The sequence below is a fragment of the Taeniopygia guttata genome, chromosome 1A (assembly GCF_048771995.1).
Source record: "Taeniopygia guttata chromosome 1A, bTaeGut7.mat, whole genome shotgun sequence".
Lineage (NCBI taxonomy): Eukaryota > Metazoa > Chordata > Aves > Passeriformes > Estrildidae > Taeniopygia > Taeniopygia guttata.
The window spans coordinates 61,701,540-61,722,953 of NC_133025.1; the positions used below are offsets into that span (position 1 = coordinate 61,701,540).

Genomic DNA, 21,414 nt, shown 5'->3' on the forward strand with positions numbered 1-21,414 from the left:
GCATGTCTGAAGTATTTTGAGCACCTGGTGTCACTGCAGCTTTGTCTTGTACTGTTCTCTGCTTCGGTGTCTGCTTCCAGAGTCCTGGTCAGGAAGGAAGATGTGGTGTCCACAGAAGTTTATACTTCCTGCATTTCAAACCCTTTATGTTGGGTCCTTTAAGAATAGGCTTCAAGTTTCATTTTATATCAAGGGAAAATTTTCCTACATTAACTCCTTCCCTGAGTAGTTCCAAGTTTTGAGTCATTTACTGGTAATTGATTGTGTCCTTAATTGATTTACTGGTAATTGATTGTGTCCTTAATCCCTTTACATTTTTATCATATATCTTGGTTACCAATATTATTTCGTGTATTGCATCTACTCTGCTATTCTTAACAATGCTGTGGGTTTTAGCTGCAAGTTTCCAAGCAGTAGCTGTATTTACCAAAAGGATTATCTGTATCTCTCATCTGTCTTCTCAGGCATTTACTGAGTGGCATATTTAAAGGTGATCTGAGCAGATTTGAGCTTTATGCAGGTTATTTTTGTGGAGCTGGGTTAGCAGGTGTTGACATTTTGTTCCAAGCTAGCCAAGAAAGCACATTATAGGTGTGTTATACAAAGGGAAAAATCTGTATCAATCCATTATTTTGTTCAGTTCTGTCATGCTAAGCAAATTTGAGACTGGGACAAGACCTTCCCCCAAAAGCTCAAGGCACTTGTGTGTGAAAATTTCATTTCAACACGTCTCTAGTAAATCCCTATGTTCCTGCCTCTCAGAGTGATTATCATGTGAGTTCAACTTTATCTATTTTATACTTAAATGGAATGTTAGAACTATTAGAAGAATGAATGAGGATATCAGTGATATCAGTTGTGGCTTTGTAGACCCTTTCTTTATGATGTAGAAGCCTAGACCCACTGAGGCATTATTTGATAAAGAATGCCATGTGGTCTGCACAAGAACTGTCACTCTGGTGTCTGACTGCTTTCCAGCGTTGAGACCAGACAAGAAATCTAGATTTTCATAAGATATTTGCTCTCCATCTGTTGTAGTGTAACCCCAGCCAGCAGCCACTCCCCACCAGCAGGATTGAGGAGAGAATGGAAAGGGAAAAAGTGAGAAAACTCCTGGGTTGGGATAAGGAGGGTGAAAGTAAAAGCTGTGCAAGCCAAGTAAATCAAGGAATTAATTCACTGCTTGCCATGGCTGGGCAGGTGTTCATCCTTCCCATACAAGTAAAATGGTGCTCCTTCTCCCCACTGTATATTCTGATCATGATGCCATAAGCTTTGGAGCATCTCTTTGGTCAGTTGGGGACACCTGTCCTGGCTGTGTCTCCTCCCAGCCTCCCAAACACCCCCAGTCTCCTCAGAAGCCTGGCAGAAGGAAAAGCAGAAAAGGCTGACTCTGTGCAATCCCTGCTCAGCAGTAACAACATCTCTGTATTATCCACCCTGTATGCAGCACAAATCCAAGCCACAGCGCCATTCCAGCCACTGGGAAGGAAATTGTCTGTACCCCAGTCAAAACCATCATGCTCTCCCTCTCCAGGAGCAAAATTTTGAGTATCCCCATGCCTGCCTCCATTGAGGTTTTTTTAACCCTTCAGATTGATGATAATCACTACAAAAGGTTACACCTGCAAGGCTGAGGGCTCCCATGTTCAGGTCTCAAGCTAAGCTGTTAAAAGACAGGAATCTCCCCATTGGTATTTCCTCTTTCATCATGTTTTATGTGGAGGATGCTTTTTCTAGACCTCTGGAGAGAGTCATTACTTTTACTGGTTGTAGAGGCCTGAGCACCTCTGTTGTCCTGGGGCACAGAATAAGAATGTAGTTAAAATTCTGTGCTCAGAACCTTTGTTCTTCACAATATTGGCTCTAAACTACCCATAAATGCATTACTTATATACTGTTACTCTGGTCAGCTTCTTGTTTTTTGCTCCATCTGTTTCATGAGCAGTTAATAATTCAAAACGGAATTTGAGGATATGCAAAGTAACAAGTGAAATCAATGGTGGCATTCCATTAATATCTGAAGCACATATCAAACCTTTCATAATCTAGAAAAAAAAGTCTATTTACCTTATTTTTTAGTTTTTAGAAGTTTGTGTAGGCTGCTCCTGCTTTGTCCCTTTTCAACCTTTGTGATTTGTTATTTTGGGGTTGAAATGAACAGCTTTGTGCTTGGGAGGAAGAAAGAGTTTGTCTTTAAAATGCCTTTCAGTGTAAGGCAATTACTGACTCCACAGACTTTTGTTTCTTAGTGGTTTGGCATTTTTGCTCTGCATTTTAAATGTAATTTTTGCTTGCTTTGAAAAGGTGATGGGATCCAGAAAACAAGGTACTGGGGAAGACCTCAGGGCATTTGAATTGTATTCAGCCTGATTTGCTTATTACTATGGACAAGTAGAGCTCTTTAATCACTAATCCAGTTTTTTTAAATTTTATTTGTCTTCTCTTAATTTTAAGCTTTTACACCTTTAGAGATTCCAAGCAGTATTGTTACAAAAACAATAGCAAGCAATTTCTGCCCATAGTGTGTGAGTTGTGATGGCTCTAGAATAAAAACTTGTTGCCAAATTCATTATACTCAAAAAATGAACTCTTGGCAACCACGTAATCAGAATTTAAAGAATATCCTTCATAACTTTCAAGGATCCCTTTCTTGCTTGCCAGATATTTAAGCAACAAAGAAATGCCAATGACATTTCTCAGATTAAGGACTTCTAAAGGGCTTTCTTGAAAAATAGCCTCATGCCATGCTGCTTGTTCTGGAATTAGAGATGAAAAAAAAATAAGATCTCTGGAAACTTGGCAGCATGTGTTTCTTGTTTCTCTAGCAAAGAATTACCATGCAAGATTTAATTAACCTGAAGTCACTTGTTAATCTGGATTTTGCTGGTGAGACGGTCACTAACTGACAAACTGGTTCTGATGTTGCAGCACGGGAAGCGCCTGATGGTGGATCAGTGCACGACGTGTGACTGCTTCCAGTCAGCACCTCGCAAATACACCCTGAGGTGCACCAAACTCAACTGCCAGGCCTGCCCAGCGGTGAGTGGGGCAGCCTGGGGGGAATCCTCAGGAAATGTGACTGATGAGAGTCGTGTTCTTCACTATATATTCACACTGCTTTAGGTCTGGTACAGCTCTGGGGCCTTTGTTCAGGTTCTTCTGAGAAGTCTTGCTCTGTGTTCTTTCCCCTGAAGTAGATGATATGCTCCAAATCTGATCTAAATCCTCAGCGTAGCAAAGATAACTTTACATGGTACTCAGCTCCACAGGCACATTTAATTTTTTATTTTAGATTACTTACCCTTAGTCAAATCTCCCATCCTGATGTATAACTGGAAAAAAATGTAGTTAAGTTTCTGTAGAGAGTAATCTCTACCAATTAAAAAATAGAGCAAGACTGCAAGCTCAAATTATTTCCTGCAGCTCTTTTTCTTGAAGAATTGGCAACCATATCCCAGCTGGCCTGTTGTGAGCACAAAAATGATGACGTGACTTCCAAATGATGTCCAGAGACAGGTCAGTGGTTAGGACAACCCGAGGCCAGCCAGTTTCATGCAGAGAATGCAGCTCAGATAATTCATAAGTGTTCCATTTGTTCACTGGGCCATCAAACTGGCCTTGACCCCTTTTATTTGGTGGTGTGGATGTATCCTCTGACAAAAAGGAAAATCTGGAATACTAGGTTCTAGACCCTAATATCACCCCTTCTGTAAGGTTTGATTATAGACATAGGCTTCTGAAGGGAAAATAAATGGCCAAGCTCAGTGCTGAGTATCTTTCTCAAAATATAACTTCCACAAAATATAACCTGGCAGATTCATGAAAAAAAACCCCAAACAGATACACCAGATTGAATCTGTCGCCAGAGACATGTGTTCATATGTATGTTCTCACCCAAAGATACACAAGTATCCATTCTTGCTGCTAAATGCAAGGAGCCAGCTGTAGAAATTAATGGTAGAGGAATCAATATAATACATGATTAAAAAAAAAGGGGGGGGGAAACATTCCTTTCCTGCTTCTTTCACCACCCACACGTTTCCCAAACAGCTCCTTTTCCCCATGTGACCCAAAAGTACAGACTAGACAGAAAACCCTGAAGAAAGGGCCATTTCCATTTGGGCTTGTTAAGGACTGTGAACTTGTGGTTGGGAGATATGCAGCTACCCAAGGGAAGTTGCAGGTCTAGGAGTATATATCCCTTCCTAGCTATTGTAATGAATTTGTGGAACTTGAGAGGAAAAAAATCAAATAAGCTACAGAATGTCTTCATCCCCCTAAGGCCAGTGGGATTCACACAATTCACAGGATCTTTCCTGTCTCAAAGTCTTTGCCTTCATGGTATACCCAGATTAAAAGCAATTCCTTGCTAATGGATAAAATTTAAGAGTACGAATAGGTTAAGAGTACCAATTCTCTCAGGAGCACCTGCTTTCTCCTGGATGCTGAAGTTGTGTAAGGAAAAGCACTGGCAATTGAAGTGCAGCCAACTCCAGCATATTCTGCTCAGGAGGGTAATTTTTTTGGTCATTTTATGATCTGCTTTAGGTGCTTCTATTTTTGATAGTAAGGAAAGTTCACCTAAATAACAGTGAACTATGTTTTCCCCCAATGATTTAATAGTAACTCCCCCTCCCCAAATTCTCTTTCTATAAAAAACATATGGATAACATGCATGCCTTCACTGAACCAGAAAGTGTTTGTTTTCTTAATAATGTTCATCTCATCATAAGCAGCTGTTGGTTGTCTGGAGCAGCTGGGGACATTACTGTGGGACACTTCATTTGTTAGCTCAGTTCCTTTCTGCTTGGTTTGGCTTTTTGCTTTCCATCATTCACTCTATACCTTTCTGCCTCTCCACCTAGTGCTGCTCATTCTCCCATGCTCTTTTTCCTGCCACTGTTTTTCCCTTCAATGCTGTTTGTGGGGCTCCATTATTCCTCTTTTCTTTCTTGCTCTCCTTTTCCCTTATTCTGCCCTTTCCCTGCCCAATGCTTACTGGATGTTTTGCCCTTTTCTCTCCAGTTTCAGCACTTCCAACTACTTTGCCATGTTGCACTGTACAGAATTCATTGGTTTTACTGCGAAGCATTTTGCTGGCTGTCATTTTGTCCACTGAATCTTAGTTTTTTTTTGAAAAAAAAGCTTATTAAAATAAATACAGGATGCATGCTTAAAACAAAATAAACCCAGAAAAATGTCTTTCACCTTCTAGAACTACAGAAGGCATGAAATCCCTGGCTCTTGCTGTGGAAAATGTGTGCCAACTTCATGTAGCATCAGACTGAGAGATGGAAGGGTTCAATATCTTCAGGTAAGTTTTAAGCACTCTTTATTTTATTTATGAGTAAATATAAATGTATCATCAACTTCTGTTGAACCCCAGGGAAGTGCATTTTTCTTCCTTTTTGATTAGGTAATATGATATTACCAGTGTTTTTTGTATCTCAGAATAATTGATCAAGGAAGTTGATTTGTTTGTAAATAAAAAAATGGGTCACTTCATACCCCAGTGCAAAATCCTAGATGGCCATTATAGATTCAGGAATGTTATCAAGGAGCTTTACTGGAATATGACTTCAAACGGGTATTTAGAGGAAATTAAAACCCTCATTTAAAATGTGAAATAGTTAAATTGAAAATGTGAATTTTGAGAAACTTCTCCAGCATAGAATCATAGAATGGATTGGGTTGGAAGGGACCTCAAAGACAATCTTGTATCAATGCCCTGCCATGGGCAGGGACACCTTCCAGTAGAGCTGGTTGCTCAAGAACCACATCCAGCCTGGCCTGCTGCAGGATATGTTCTTAAACAGGAGTGGATTTTTTTTTTTTTTTTTGTTAAACTACAGCCTCTGTTGCAAGAGACAGCATCTAAAATTTTCTTTTATTCCATTCATGTGAAAAATCTTAGATGGGGAGAGTACGGGAAGAGCCACAAAGCTGGAGAAGGGTCTGGAGCACCAGGAGCAGCTGGGGGGGGCTCAGCCTGGAGAAAAGGAGGCTCAGGGGGGCCCTTCTGGCTCTGCACAACTCTTGACAGGAGGGGGAAGCCAGATGGGGATTGGGCTCTGCTCCCAGGGAATAAGGGACAGGATGAGAGGAAACAGCCTCAAGTTGCACCGGGGGAGGTTTACATTGGATATTAATTTTTTTTTTTTCACTGGAAGGATTTTCCAGCTTTGGCACAGGCTACCCATGGCAGTGGTTGAATCACCAGCCCTGGAGAGATGTTAAAAATGTGTGGATGTGGCTCTTGGAGAGGTGGTTTTGTGGTGGACTTGGCTGACAGTGGGAGGTTAATGGCTGGACTTGCTCTGAAGTGTTTATTCCAAAGTAAATGATTTGGTGTGGGGATGGGCATGTGGTTATAGATATGTTTTCTAAAGAAGTCCCCAACTCCTCCAGAAGGTAAGTAATTGTATCTATGTCTCTTTGAAAGACAGATTATAGACCAGACCCCCAAATCTCTCACATAGAGAAGTTGTTTTCCTAAGTTAATGAAAATTTCTTCCCTGTTAAGAGCTGAAAAAGTTCAGGTTTTGGCAGTCTGGAATTAAACAGAATTTTGACCATGGAATTAAACAGAAGATAAGGACTTTGTTGATAAACAAAGATTTCCATGTTTTATGAATGTCACCACCATAGTACTTTGAGGCATCAGCAAAGTAATATCCTGAAAACTTCCTGTCCCCTGTTGTTTCTGTGTAAAACTAACAGCCCTTCAATCTTTCCAGGCAAACACATCCCTTCAGGATGGCTGTGACAGTCACTCCTGCAGAGTAAATGAGAGAGGGGAGTTTATCTGGGAAAGGAGAATCACTGGTTGTCCTCCATTTGATGCCAGAAGATGCTTGGCTGAAGGAGTAAGTAGTGAAACAGGTCCTGTTCCCAGGTTTCCTAATGGACTCATGTTCCTGGTTCCTTCTGTGAGCTGGGGTGGGAAACCCTAACCCTCTCCCAACACCTTGGCTAAACTGAATTTGAACTTCCTCTGAAATTCAGAAAGATGTATGTGGCAAGCACGTTTCTCTCCCTCTCAGGATTTTTCATAGAGGTGCACAGAGAGAAATGAAAGAGAAAACAATTTCTATTTCTGCTCCTTGATTTTCCCATGTGGAATGTGTTTGGAGAATTGTTTACTGGGGTGAGTGCTTGATTGGATTCAGGTGAGGATTGTTTGAGCCTGATGGCCAATCCAACCTGGGGCTGGACTCTCAAGAGAGGGTCACGAGTTGTGTTAGAGAAAGTAGTATGTAGTTTTATTATCCTCCTTTTATATAGCTTATTAATGTATTTTAGCATAGTTATAATAAAGAAATAATTCAGCCTTCTGAATTGGGTCAGACATCGTCATTTCTTCCCATTGGGTTCGTATGCATTTACAATAGATGTAAGCTTTCTCTGTTTGAAAATATAAGCTGTTTTTCTGTAGGACTATGCTGACTGCTGAGCCTAATTCTGTTATGAATATGAAGCTGAATATTTGAAGTATCAAATTTGCAAGTGGTTCTTCTAACAATGTTCTCACCAAAACTGTATGGGCAATGACACAAACTGAGAAATATGCATATGAAATGCTAAGATATTTTTTCTCTGCCATTACGTGAGGTTAGGGAAAGGAATTTTCACACTGCTGTAGAAAGATCAAACTTCCACAACACAGTTTTTTAGCAGGATAAAAAACCCTGCACATAGTACCCACCCATCTTTCTTGTGATTTGAGGTTTATTAGACAATGAGGAGCAGAGTGAGGTGTGTGTGTGTAGCACATGGAGCCTTGTTTTTGCTTATCTGTCAGGTTTTACACATCTTACAGGTATTTATATCCACCTGCTCCAATTTTCTTGGGCATGGCAGGAAGCAGGGAACCTTTAGTAAAGCTTGTGGCCAAACCAGTCTGATCATACACATGAAACAAATGGGCAATTTGTGTATAATGTGGGAAAACTAAATCTTCTACAGGACATTTCTCACTTTGTGAAATTGTAATACATGGTTTTGTTGTATAAACCAAGATTTAGAAAAGAATGCTGCATTATATTACAGGCTTTGGGTTATTATTGTATTCAAGTGATGTTAATAGAAAATCAGTGAAAACCAGTTTAATTTTTAAACAGCATTGCTCAGACTGCACTTATTTTTCTTCTATCCCCCCCCGAACAGAACTAATTCAGCTATAAAATTAATGGTTTTCATCTTATTACAGATCAAAATTTTAGGGTTTTAAATTAAAAAAGCCTCCAAACGTTTGCATGTAAGCTCAGGGATTGAGTGAAACAATGGCATCACCCTGCAGTATAACTATTTCTCCATTTTGCATTTCACTATAGGTTTTCAAATTTGCACTATATGTGTACTTCTGAAAATTATATTCTGGATGATAGCAATGAAACAAGAAACATCAAGTTTTATGGCTTTTCAAACTTACTTGACAGATGTGGTATTTCTTAAACAGAATGAAACCTGAATGCTACTGGTTTTATTCTTCTGGTTTTCAGGAATTTATTTGTATTTAATGTCTTTATTTTAGAAAGCTCCGAATAGGAGGTGTGAGCAATATTTTCAGGTGTTGAACTTGCTAATAAGTCAATTACTTCCAGTTAGCTACCAGCAAATATCACAAGTTCAAAATCTTAAAATTTATAACAAGAAGATTATTAATGTAGATTTATGATTTTGTATAATATAGAAATTCAGGTTTTGGGTTGTTTTTTTTTTTGGCCTAGTATCCTGCTTTATACGTCTTCTTTCAGCAGATCACTTGAGCCAAAATATGAGTTGGTTTTTTTTTTTCCCCCTATCATTTTAGGGCAGAATTGCAAAAATTGGCAACACTTGCTGTGACACATGTAAGTAGATAATCCAGAAACCTTGTATGGAAAAGACAGAGTGTGTAAGTACCTACATTTTCCATAATATGCAGTGTAATGAACCAGAGCTTAGCAATGTGGTTATAATAAACCATCAAAGAAGCCCACCATCTGACATGCTGCTGTCATGTTTTGTCATCTAGAACACGTGTTTTGACAGTATTCCCAAGTGCTTAGAAAGAAATAGATACTCTCCACATTTTATGCAGATGTTAATTATGAATGGTTTATTTTATTGTTCATCTGGTGATAACAGGAATGGTCCTGCACAGACAGCCTGACAAGTCACATAACCTGATACTACTGAATATGTGAGGAAAACACTTCATGAATAATAAATCAACTTAAAATTAATTAATCAAAAAAGCCCAACCCTGGTGGCAGTAATGTTTTTGATAACACATTAACCAAAAATAGTAGGGGAAATGCATTCCTATGGAACAGCCTGACTGCTTCTTAAATTTGTCAGTTTAGGGGTCAATCCTGCAACCCTTAATTTCATGCATCTTTGTGTGCATAATCCAAATGTCAGTCAGACTGTGAGAGTAGGAAGGGTTTACTTACATAAGGAAGGATTGCAGGGTTGAGTTCTCATTTCTGAAATGAATCACTGATGCATTTGTGAGCAGATAACCTCTGTTTTCTCCTCTGTAAGTAAAAAATAATACTGTAGTTTATATAAAATTTAAAAAAATATATAACAAAGGATTGAAATTCTCTTTTAAGATCAGAACATCAACATTTTGTCTGTGTTATGTCTTTTAATTTTCTTATTTTTGCTATGCATGTGCTCATAAATAAAAGATGGCCAGCATAGCAGCCCATCACCACACTGGCACAGGAGCTGCTGCAATAATACCCTTGATGAAGGATGGTAACTCCTAGAGAGTTTGCCTGTCTGGATAACCACTGAGCTCTGGCTTGAGAGATAGAAGTCAGAAAGCTATTGAGAGACTGTCATCAAATGGATCAAAGAGGTAATTTGGTTAAGGGAGCTTTAATCTACCAGGCTACAAGTAAGGAATACTCAAAATTATTTATTAACAAAAGCAGATTTTGAGATTTAAAAGACAGAGTGATGGGCAGCTAGTGCCAATCACTGTAATCAAGGAGAAACTAGTTCCAGATGAGCACAGATCAATGCATAGATTTATTTAACAGAATCATTTAAAAGTGATACCTCCCTGCAGCAGCAAAGGCAAACTGATCTAAGTGATGTGCTGCCTGCCTAAAACCTCCCCTATTGAATGGACCTTCAAATCCTTATTCCCAGCAATGTTTTGCCTGATGTAGCTCAGTTTCTCATGGACATGGATTACATTATTGTTATGGTTTGACGCTGGCACAATGCCAGCGCCCCATGAAAATACAACTTACCAATCAAATGCTGTGAAATGTGATCAAGAACAGAGCAAAGCAGGCCAAATTTAATAACAAAAGAAAAAGCTTTATTACACTACTACTACTACTACTATAAAAGGAAAAGAAAGGAAAGGAAAAAAACACACAAAATTCGAAATGAAAACCTTCTAAAACATTTCTCCTCTCTCCACCCAACTCTACCAAACTCCAGCGAGACCCATTTGGATCTTTAATCAAGTTTTCACCCTTCAATATAATTAATATTGAGTTCATCGGGGAAGAGAGGAGTCCCCCTTGCAACTATAGACCCCCCCAGGAAACACAACTGCCACCCTTTGTGTTTCCAATGTCACACGTGGCACCGCCCAGACACACCGGCCAGTGTGACCCTTTTCTCTCCATGTCACAGTGCTCTCACCACCGGGCATGGACAGAGACTGCTTATAGGGCCCCTTTAAGGATGCTTTGCCAAGGACCACCAGGAACAACAGTTCAGTATTACAATTCGGGACTAGAGTCCCCCCCATTTTCCCCTGGGGCCGAGGGTCTAAAAGACAGAGATCGCTTTCTCTTCTTCTTGAAGATGGAGGGCATTTTCACACCCTCCTCAGCTCTCTTTCTGTCCACTCCAAAACTGGTAGTTGCTGCAGAAGGTTTCTTGGTTCACCAATGCATCCTCCTAAAATGCAGTCCCTCTTGAAAGAAAGAGTGGTTCAGTCTATGGTAAACAAGCAGAGTCTAGCCAAAAAGCCACTTTATCATTTGCCCCCAACCTTCTTCTCTAAACATCTGAGGTTTCAAGCTGTCTCTCTTTTCTTTAAATTCAGGAGGAGTAATATTTCATAAAGCTTTCATTTTTCAGGAAGGGTTAAAAGTCCCAACTCCCAAGGATGGCTCTCTGCCCAGGCTCCAGCTCCCACAGCCCGTCTGGGCACTTTGTGGCCCCCCCGCTCTTCTCCTTCCCTGCGGCGAACTGCTGATAAAACCACCGAGTTTCTTTTTCTCTCTTGGGAGATAGAGAGACTCTGGGGGGGAACGGAGACATCCCAGATTTCTCCACCCTTCCATCTGCAGGAGCTGACTCAGTCGGTTCCGATTCTTTACTTCTTGGCCTACCTGTGCAGGCCGCATGGCTCCCCTCCCCCACCCAGCCCGGGCTGGGGGGGGAGGTCCGTACTTTGCAATGACCGGAACTAAAGAAGGACGAGTCTTCCTGAGAATTCCGCTTTTAACCCCTCTGTGTTCTCAGAGGCGTGTTCACTTTCAATTAGTCACCCCAAGTGTCAGTATTTAAACCTGACCCCTGACTGATGAACTTCTTCCTTCTAAAAAAAAAATTCTCTTCCCGTGTCAAACCATGACAATTATCTTCCAAGGTACTGAGAAAGTCTGTCTTTCAGATGTCTCTGTGCCATAAAAACTGGGCAAAGACCTTGTTCCCTCAAGTCCAGGCTGATGCCTTTGGCTCAGCAGAGTCCAACAAGTCCTTGGGCAAAGGAGCTGGTTAAGAAGCCAGTTTCCCTTCCTATGTTGTGCCTTCACAACTGGACTTTTGTAGTTTGTCTGAGGGCATTGTTCCAGCTTTTAGCTTTGTGGGAGCACACAAGAGAACAGCTCCTATTTTCTCATGAGATTTTTATCATATTAGCCACAGGACTTGATAATTGGCAAAGGATATTCCTTATTTTCCCACTTAACAAAGAAGTTGGATCTCTTTTCTCTGTTGATCTCAATCTCACGTGTCTTGTTAAGTTACAAGCACTTGCCTTTGCAGAGGAGGCACAGTCAACAAAAAAAGTAAATAACAGAGGTAAAGTAACTATAGAAAACAAGTTGATAAGTCAGGATCAAAAAGGGGATGAAGCTGTGTTGAGGCTGATGACTTTTTTCTTTTAATTTTTTTTGTGCTTTTCAATTGTGTGAACACAACTATTCTTTCAGGTGGACAATTTTTATAAAGGAGTGATGAAATCATTAAAAGAGAAAGGGTGATTCTAGCCCTGGAATCAGAAATGAGCTGCATTTTTTTAAAATGAAATTTAAGGTTTTAGCAAGGCACAGAGTCAATTTGGTACCAACATTCTGATGGAAAGCTGTGTTTGCTGGTAGGAAATGGATACCTTTCTCTTCCCTTTGTGTATGTACTTGGTTGTGCAGTTGCCCTGCTAGAATTCCTTCAACTTTCTGAAATGTTTTGGGTAGTAACTAAAAATCAGTCCAATATTGTGCTAGACACAGAAATTTCGTTGGTTAGCTAGAAATGGGTATGAGCAGGAGTCTGAATTTTCATAGAGACATAAAACTATAGTAACACTACACAGAGCTGCTGTTGTCTATGCACAAAATACCCACTGAAAAAAAGCATTGGCTCCTTCACAAGTCTTCAGATGCAGACCAAAACACACAAGAGTTCAGAAGAAAATGTTCTGGATTAGTTTAGTTTATATTTGAGCATATTAATGATGAGGTTCTCTTTGAAAGTGGGGGAACAGAGTCCCAGTTGGTTACCAGAGTTAACAGGAGAATTGTCTAAGACCAGGGGAGAGGTTGGTGATTGATGGCCAAGGTGACTTTAGAAAAAAGCAGTCAACTGAAAATGAGGGAAACCCTTCTCTAGTGGAATTTTAGGGCTGTAGTGTGAAATTGTCACACAACTTTGCATGACTTACTCTAAGGAGACACACCCAGCTAGGGGTTTTACCAGGAATAACATTTCACTGACAGTAATTTCAGGAATAAAGGGAAGTGAGTTACAAAAAGCAATTGGCCAGCAGTGTCAAACACTCTTTTAATTTTTCTTTTTTTTACTTGGTAGGTGTGGAGGTGGAATGTCATCCAGTAAGTACCAGAATGCAGTATGGGAATATCAATGGATGTGTGGCTGAAAAGGAGGTGCCCATTTCTCATTGTGAGGTAAATAACAAAAATCAACCCCCCTTTTTCTTTCCCAAAAGGAAACCTTTTCTTCCACCATGGTTTCGCTTCAGTAAGTGAAGCATCAATTTCTCATTGATTGACTTAGTGTTAACCTCATTGGCACTTATTTCCTGAAGTAATTTGCTGATGCTGAATTTTCCCTAGTCAAACCAGCATGAAAAAAGGCACATGTGTTAGACACAAAGACTTTGTTCATCCCATGCTCTTGCTTCCATCAGAAATTAATGACTGAAGTAGCTCTGTTAGGACTTTCTACTTTAAGAAAAGGAATATTTATCTTCACATTTGTGAAGCTGATTTTCAGCTCCGAGTATGTAGTTAAGCACCGAGCCTCTGGGTTGATTAGGGGAATTTAAATAGGTATTTAGATAAATGACATTTTAAAAGACCTTTAAACCCAAGTGCCAAGATTTGACTTGTGTGCCTTATAAGCTCTGCGATTCTTCCATTAGCCTTGGCACCAAGCACTTGTGTTCTACATGTCTTGTGTCTTCCATAATCAGATTAAAAATTTAATTTCCAGCCCATCACTGCTTACACCTTATATGGCAACATCTGTTAAAACAGGAGCATAACTTCCCTTCTGGGTGTTCCCATCTCTTTCTATATATTTAAAGTCCCATACATGGATTTTAATCAACCCTGTGTGCAATCCAAGTTATGGCATAACTAATAATTCTCAACTTCTTGTCCTGTCTACAAAGTAAAGTTTCATAGCCATAAAGTCATGAGTACTGATGTTTCTCCTACAGAAGTCCAGATTTTACACTGGGAATAAACAGTATTAAGTACAGTTTTTCTAAAGTCCTCCCTGATAATGATAGGAAATTTCAATTTAATTAGAAATAAGAGCACAAAGCCACTAAAGGAAATGGACTCTGACAGAGTGTTATGTGAGGCTACTTGTTTTGACATCATGAAGGCTTATAGCTACAGGCACTGACAGCTCGGTCTAAATTAGTTAAGTGGCCAGACAAGCAGAACAAGAAAAAACAGCGCCAGCAGGGCAACACTGGGTGTGCAGGTTGCAGCTTTTGGGCTAAAGCACTTTCTGAATGCATGATAACCACGTTTGCTCAGAAGCCAACACCATAGCTCTGGACATTCCCTACGAGATTTTAAATTCCAGGCTCTTTTGTGTGTGTGAGCAGTTTCTTCACCTCTCCTTTGCTCTGCTTATGCACTCATAAGAAGTTACTCTTTGAGCAGTACCCTGCATTCTGGAGTCAGGCACCTGTTTCTGAGATCATGTTTTCAGCAGAGCACAGAAGCTGGACAAAGTCACCTACGGATATCTTGAAGGAAAGGACCAGGATTCTGAGTGTCATGAGGCTCTGTTCAAACTTCAGCTCTCTTCTTTTCCCGTTTAGGGCAAGTGCAGAAGCATCACCACGTACTCTCCTCAGACAGGGCAGTGGGAAGACCAGTGCAGCTGCTGCACAGCCACTCAGACCACCACGGTGACCATCCCACTGCGTTGTCCCAACGGGACTGTGGTGCAGCACTACATCCCCTCCGCGTCGCTGTGCGAGTGTCGTCCCCGCAAGTGCACACCATGGACACTGCCCAGAAGCCCAGCTGCTTAATCTGAAGCTTTATGATGGAGGAACTTCACAATGCAAGCCTCATTTTCTCTGTACGCTGCCTTATCCATTAGAATCTTGAAAAATTGTATCGACGCAGCAAACAATAAAGCTTACCAGCAGAACAGAACACGGCCTGATTTGTCGTGGGGTGGATTGTAGGAGAGAGATTCCCTTCATTTCGCTGTGGAAATTAATCCATATTACTGAAAAAAATCCCAAAAGAACAACCACAAATAAATCATGCTCAGAAGCAGTTGCTTATACTTAAAGAATATTTCCCAAATCATTTAGTGTTCTCTGTAGAGACATTAGACTTTCATTTCCCACTTCAGTCCTCAGTGACACGCTGTGGACTTATAATTTTTTGCTCTTTTTCCTCCCGTTCTTTTCAGGGAGTACAGTAATTATGGGATAAGGCTTCAGAGTAAGAGTAGGATGCTTGTGGTACACAAACAACACTGGTTGTGGCTCAGACAACCAAATATCTTTATGCAATGCATATACATGTTTCTCCTGAAGCTGAATGCAAAGAAACTCTGCATTGAGGACAGACTGTGTAAATTCTGCAAGTCCTTAGGACATGTGTACAGGTTTAAGGACAGCTCTTACTTCAGCCCTTGCCCGGATGAATTCAAGGAGAAAGCTCAGTGGTTATCTCACTTATTTCCAGGTGCCTGGACTTCACCTGTTGCATTTGTTCCAAAAGATGGAATTAATTTAGATGCATAATTTGCAGTGGTAGGTTTAATTTAGTTACTGCTGCCAGGCATATTTTTACAAGGATTTAAATTCTGCTTTTTCTAGTTGAGCCATGGAACAAAAAAGATCTTCCAGAGTGTTGTTGGTCCTGGATGAATCTTGTGTCACTGAAGCAGTTTCACTGGGAAGTACTAATATCTCAAAAATATGAGAGAGGGAGGACTGTTATTGCCATGTGTGTTTTTGAAAGACAAGAATTATTTAAGCTTCTTGTTTAACTAACAATTTTAAAATAATGAATGGCACTTTGACATGATTAAATGGGTCCAAGCCTCTCCTGATCTGCAAGGAACAGACAGAACAAACAGAAACTTCCTTTGGGAACAAACAGAAACTCCTGTGCTTTCAACTAAAAATAGAGGAACTAGGCTGATCCCTGCTGCTTCTCTCTTGCCAGTCAGTTGTGGATTCAACACACCCTGAATTGTGAGCCCTGTTTGTTTTTATTCTTTCAAGCCACCCTTTATTGCTACACAATTGTAGAAGTGCAGGCCTTCCATGCATCTGTCTTCTGCTACAGGCCACAGTAACACCAGAGAGTGAAACCCAATTTTAATTGGCCCCAGCCCCACTTGCTGCAGTAGATTTGTCACCAGTTTACCTCCACCCACATATCTGTTCCTTCCTGTAGCTGCTTCTAGATCTTAAGCTCCCTGACAGATGGATTTGGGTCACCCAGGTAGTCGACAGTTCATCTGAAGCTGAAGATCAGCAATTCCTGGAATAGCAACCTGCAACATCAGAGAGGAACAGAGAAAAGGGAGTAAAAGGCAAATGTCATCCTCTTCCACTTACCATGGCTGGGATGTCCCTTTGTTTCAAGCCATGCCCTCACCCAGACTGACCCTTCTTAGCTCGTGAAAGCTGACGGGATTGCAGCCTAAGGCTTCCCGGCTGCAGACAGGTCTTCTAATTAGATAATTAATTGTATGAGTCAGTGCAATGCAGCCCATGAGAAGAGCACTTACTGGCTTTACTTACAGCAGGGAGTTCTGGGGACTTTGGTGTGGTTCTAGATGTTGTAACTCAGGCCTGGCTACTACCTGTGTATTCCAAGCCCCCATCATGAGCAAGGCTAGAAGGATCTTCCTTGAAAATCCTGTTGTAGAAAGAGACTGGCAGGGAAGAAAAAGCAGAATGGAATGTTATACCATCTTCTTTAACAAGCTAAGGAGGTAAATACATTTCTGGCTTTGACTTGCTGGTTGGCATGAGAATCAAACTTTTTCAGGGAGTCTGCCCCAAAAGAGCTGTCTGACTTTTGCCCAAGGAGCCAGTGGGCTTGGACCTACTCTGTCTTTCACACAGGCAGCTGCAATTAGTGCAATTCCAATACTTTCAGCAGCATTCCTCACTGGCAGGAGTGAAGAGCACAGTCCTGCCTACGCTAAAATGTGCCAGCACATCACACAGTACTCTACATCTGACTCCTCCATTGGCGTTCTCCAGCAGAATTCTCCAGCAGAAGCCAGGCTTTGAGGAATGTTGTTTCACAAGTCACACATACTGTTTGTGAGCCTTGATGGGTTTGAACTACCTTGGCCTTTACCTTTCCACCAATGATTAGGAACCATCCCATCGCTTCAGAGCACCAGCTGGATTGTTGAGTGTGCCATAGGATAGATTTACAGGAATGCTGAATGGATTTGGGGAGGAGTCTTATATAACTCCTTAATAATTCAAAACATCTAATCTCTCTGCTAAATTTACAGACTTGCAAGCACCACTCCTCTACAGCAGGTGAAACATGATCAGGTATATTGGTATTATTTGTCACAGCTCTGCATTATCAATTAACACCATACCCAGGTACCTCAGGAAAGACAGCGATGCCAAGATATGATTTGCTCTGTTGGAAAGTCTTAAAAGTAGACTACTTCCATTCTAAGCAGCTGGATGTTGCTGCCTCTCATATTGCTGTGTATATTATTTATTACCTGAGCTAAGTGTATTACCTGTAACACACCCATCCTTATGGCTTATGGAAGCTGGTAATTGGAACCTGCACAGGCAGAGCTGTAAGTCCACAGGGATCCCAGCAGGACCTGGCTCTACATTCCTATAATATTCCAGAATTAGCCAGGACTTGCCTTTCTGGTCTTGAGCTTAGTTGGAGCAGCATAGATTGTGGATGGAAAATAGCAAAGGTTTCAGAAAGTTTTCATTTCCCTCTCCCTGAGATAGGTGTAGAAAGCAGGAGATTTGTTCCCTGTCTAGGAAACAGATTAATTATTTTTAAAATTCTGAAAGAAGTTCTGAGAGTAACATAAGATATTAGCAGGGTAAAAAGGACATGGTATTTGATACCTGTTGATATATTGGTTAGAAGATAAGAAATGCCATTTCAAAGTAGGGACTAAGAAGACTGGGGGGATTTAATGCATTTAAAACCCCATGTAAATTTCTTAGTCTTGCTGGGAAAATTACATCACCCAGCCCAAATTTTGGGAAACAACAGCTGCACTGTTCCCTTTATGCACTCAGCAGGTTTGATAGCACAACAGGGTGCATCAGAACATCTCTCTGTGACAGAGACAACTTCTACCCTTAACAGCCATGACACAGTGCACTATCCTGATTCACAAGGTCACTGGACTTTATTCAGGCATTTGTCCCTGTCACACTAGAGAAACCATCATAGTGTCATAAACAGGCTTAAAGAAAAGAAGATTTGGACTCAAATTAGTTACCTCTCTCTCCAGTTATCATTAGCAAATAAGAGTCCTTTCTCAGAGAGAATTGGTCGTCAATAACTTTTCTTCCCTAAATGTTGCTTCAATTGCAAGGTTGAAGGCTAAGCAGGATCCATCACCTGTTCTGATTAGACAGTTGATTACAAGATAATCCCCTGAATATTTCATGCAGAAATGACAGTGCATCCAGGCACTGAGGTAACTTGAGTACTTGAAACAGTACCTTATAAAAAGCTTTCTGCACTTACCTCCTACCTGGAAGCACTGTGAAGCTCTGTAGATACAAAGACACTCTTCCCTACAGAAACCACTTCCAAGACAATCTGATCCTCGAGTGCTGATTCTTTGGACAGAGCTGGCTCTGCTCATTTTTCCTTCCTCCCCACTGCCTTCTGGACAAAATATGCCTATTGATACCTTGTTCCTTGAGGCATTATGGAGCAAGAAGACAAGGTGCTGAAGTTCCAGCAGAGAATTGCCATGGCCTCTCAGGTCATGGGAGTTTGGTCTTTCTTCTTCTCTTCCCTCCATGATGGTAATCACCAAACCAGAAGGTCTTGCTAATTAGCTTCAGTTTGTGGTTTGCTTAAAGCAGGATCATGGCAGGATGGAAATAGCTGCTGCTGCTGCTCCCTCCTTAAGCCAGTGCAGAAGCAGATTGTGCACGGCATAGCCACATCCTATTTTAGCACTGACGCAATTTCCAGCCAAACCTCCAGGCAACATGGAAACACACATCCCTGGTAAGTTTATTCTTATTGCTGCCTATGAAGAAGGATAGGCCAAGATGGGGTGGAGAACAAAGAAAGGAGTACTTTGGAATGACATCTCTGTCTTATTTTAGGGGGAAAAAAAAAAGGAACGAGAAATCTGCAGCCCAGTTACATACAGAGAGCTCAGAGATAAAACATTCAGTGTTCACTTCTCCTAAAGCCTCAGAAGTGCAGCTGTGGGTCAGTGTTGTGATCCATGTGGAAAAGCCAATCACTAGGCAAGTGCCTTGTTCTGGTCTTCTGTTTCCCCCTGCATTTGCCTTATTGCAGTGGAACTGTGGGGACTGAGTAATATCCTTTTCTAGGAGAAAATGGGCAGCCCTGAGCTCTCAATTCCCATACAAAAGGAGCAAATTTGCTCAGTGCATAAAACCTTCATACTGGAGTTCCCAGTGTACAAGTTTAGAATAACTTTCTGTGCTGATGTTGAGTCGTTGTTTTGCTGTCACAGTCAAAAGCTCTGTGGTTATTTCCATGTTATCTCATTGTTTCTGGGGCTGTATCTCTGCTGTGAACTTCAAACTCCTTATTTGAATAATAGAAAGATAGAATTTGACCTTTAAATTTTAGCTATCTGGTATTTCTCTCTTTAGAATGGTTCAAGAACTATTTGCATATTTGGTCCCCTGCTGCTTATCTTCTATTAAAATCAGTCCCGTAACTAAACTCAGAATTGGATGGTTCTCTTTTTATAAAGAGTATTTCTTCTCTAATCATATTTGGAGGTGGGAAGGCAAAAAAAATCTGTGTTATGTACAGCCAAATGTAGAGAAATACGAGTGAGATACTGTGTCCTACCCAAGACATTCTTCTGCTGAGTGTCCTGGAGGCTCAGGAATTTCAAACTGAGTGTTGGCATGGGTTTCAGATGGGCAGGAGCACCCAGGCTTTTTGGATTAGTTCAGCATTAGTCAAGGTTTATTGTTTTGCCCTTTCCACCTGCAGTCCAAGAGGTACTGTCTGAGCCCTGAACACACAGGCTGCAAATTAGATGGCATTAGAGACAACCCAAACAGCTTTGTCTGTCTAATTCCTATATTCTTAAAAGGCACTAAAATGGTGGTTTTGAAGACACAGTGGAGGAAATCATGCTTTGCTATAGTTGAGTTTGGTGGAGATGTGCACAAGAAGTAATTTTGGCACAAGCTGAGCTGCTTCATCTACATTCAGAGCTGAAAAGTCATTATTTACTGAGAATCTAAAGAGCACATGTACAACCATGCTACATCTTTTCATATATATATGTCCTTTGAAAAAGATATTTGAGTAAAGCTGCAAGTTTGAGCTTGTACTTTGAGTTTGAACTTGAGTAAGTTCAAGTAGGTTTTTTTCATCCCTACTTGGGGGTTGGAGTTTGCCAAACAATGCTCCTAAATTAAAGATGTTTTGAACAGTCTTGCAGAGGAGCATTCTTCTAACTATGGTGTCTTTCAGAAATGTAGATCCTTTCTGATACTTATGTGAAAAGAGAGGAAGATAAATGAAAGCAATTGCTTGTTTGTGCCCTGGATGACCAAACCATTTGCAGCGTTTTCTGCAAGTAGCTGTGCTGTGATAATCTGATCATCTGGACCACTCAGCTCAGTTAATTGACTGTTTAATACAGAGCTCCCAATTAGGCCAACTCCTTTACTGCCTCTTCTTTCATAAGCAGTTGTCTTCTAACATTCCCTCCCAGTCCTTCCACTTTTAGCAGTCTGTGCAAATTCTTCATCATGGCACTTTGGACAAGGACATGGGAACACAAACAGTGGGTGAATTACTGCACATGTGGGCAACCCTTAAATTTGTAAAAGGTGAGGTGTAGAGAGGCTGAGTGAGCAGGTGGTGACTGGCTGTGAATTGGAACTGGAGCTGGTCACTGATCTCTGTCCTGGGGGTGCCTTGTCCTTGGAAGCTGTTTACAACTTGATGGAGTTTGACTGGAGGGATGGCTCCCCAGCCATTTTTGTAGAATAAGTGTAGTTCCTGAACATTTGCTTTCCAAGTTGAAGTCAAGATTCCCTGTACTGCTGTTCTCTGAAGATACATATAAATATATGTAAGTATACACTAAAGCTATGCATGTGTGCGTATTTAAAATTTTTATATATATCCACATACATACACACATGCATACAGCTTGTTTCTATCGATACGAATTCCTCCAGAATATTTACAGAATGAGAACATGTAAGGCCAGATGTCATAAAGGCTTACAGGGTGGAATGAGGTCAGGTTGCATCTGAAGCAGAAGTCCCTGAGGCACTACTGTACCAGGCAGGGACTGTCAAATGTGGAATGCATTCAAAACAAAACATTTTGGTTAAATCGGTCTAAATTGGGAAGTTGAAAAGCTTTTAGGTGAACAGTAGTCCTCCAGATACAGATATGGCAATTGCATTTCCATCAAAAAACTTGTTCTGACTGGGAGTCCCTGACTACCTCA

General features: G+C 40.9%; 1 protein-coding gene and 1 long non-coding RNA gene across 3 annotated transcripts in view; one reads left to right on the plus strand and one right to left on the minus strand.

Annotated features, from left to right (window-relative positions):
• Positions 1–14,889, plus strand: part of VWF (von Willebrand factor) — a 116,560-nt gene extending 101,671 nt beyond the window's left edge. Inside the window, 6 exon segments of one of the 2 annotated variants that reach the window (NM_001256234.1) lie at positions 2,932–3,042; positions 5,219–5,317; positions 6,741–6,869; positions 8,816–8,855; positions 13,054–13,151; positions 14,546–14,889. In NM_001256234.1, coding sequence (NP_001243163.1) covers positions 2,932–3,042; positions 5,219–5,317; positions 6,741–6,869; positions 8,816–8,855; positions 13,054–13,151; positions 14,546–14,761 — 693 coding nt within the window. In that variant the 3' untranslated portion in view covers positions 14,762–14,889. 2 annotated transcript variants of the gene reach the window in all.
• On the minus strand, positions 10,303–11,418 carry LOC140682235 (uncharacterized). Its single transcript, XR_012053636.1, has 2 exons — positions 11,355–11,418; positions 10,303–10,933 (listed from the first exon to the last, which is right to left on the minus strand). It is a non-coding gene; the product is annotated as an uncharacterized lncRNA (long non-coding RNA).
• Positions 14,890–21,414: the final 6,525 nt, after the last annotated feature.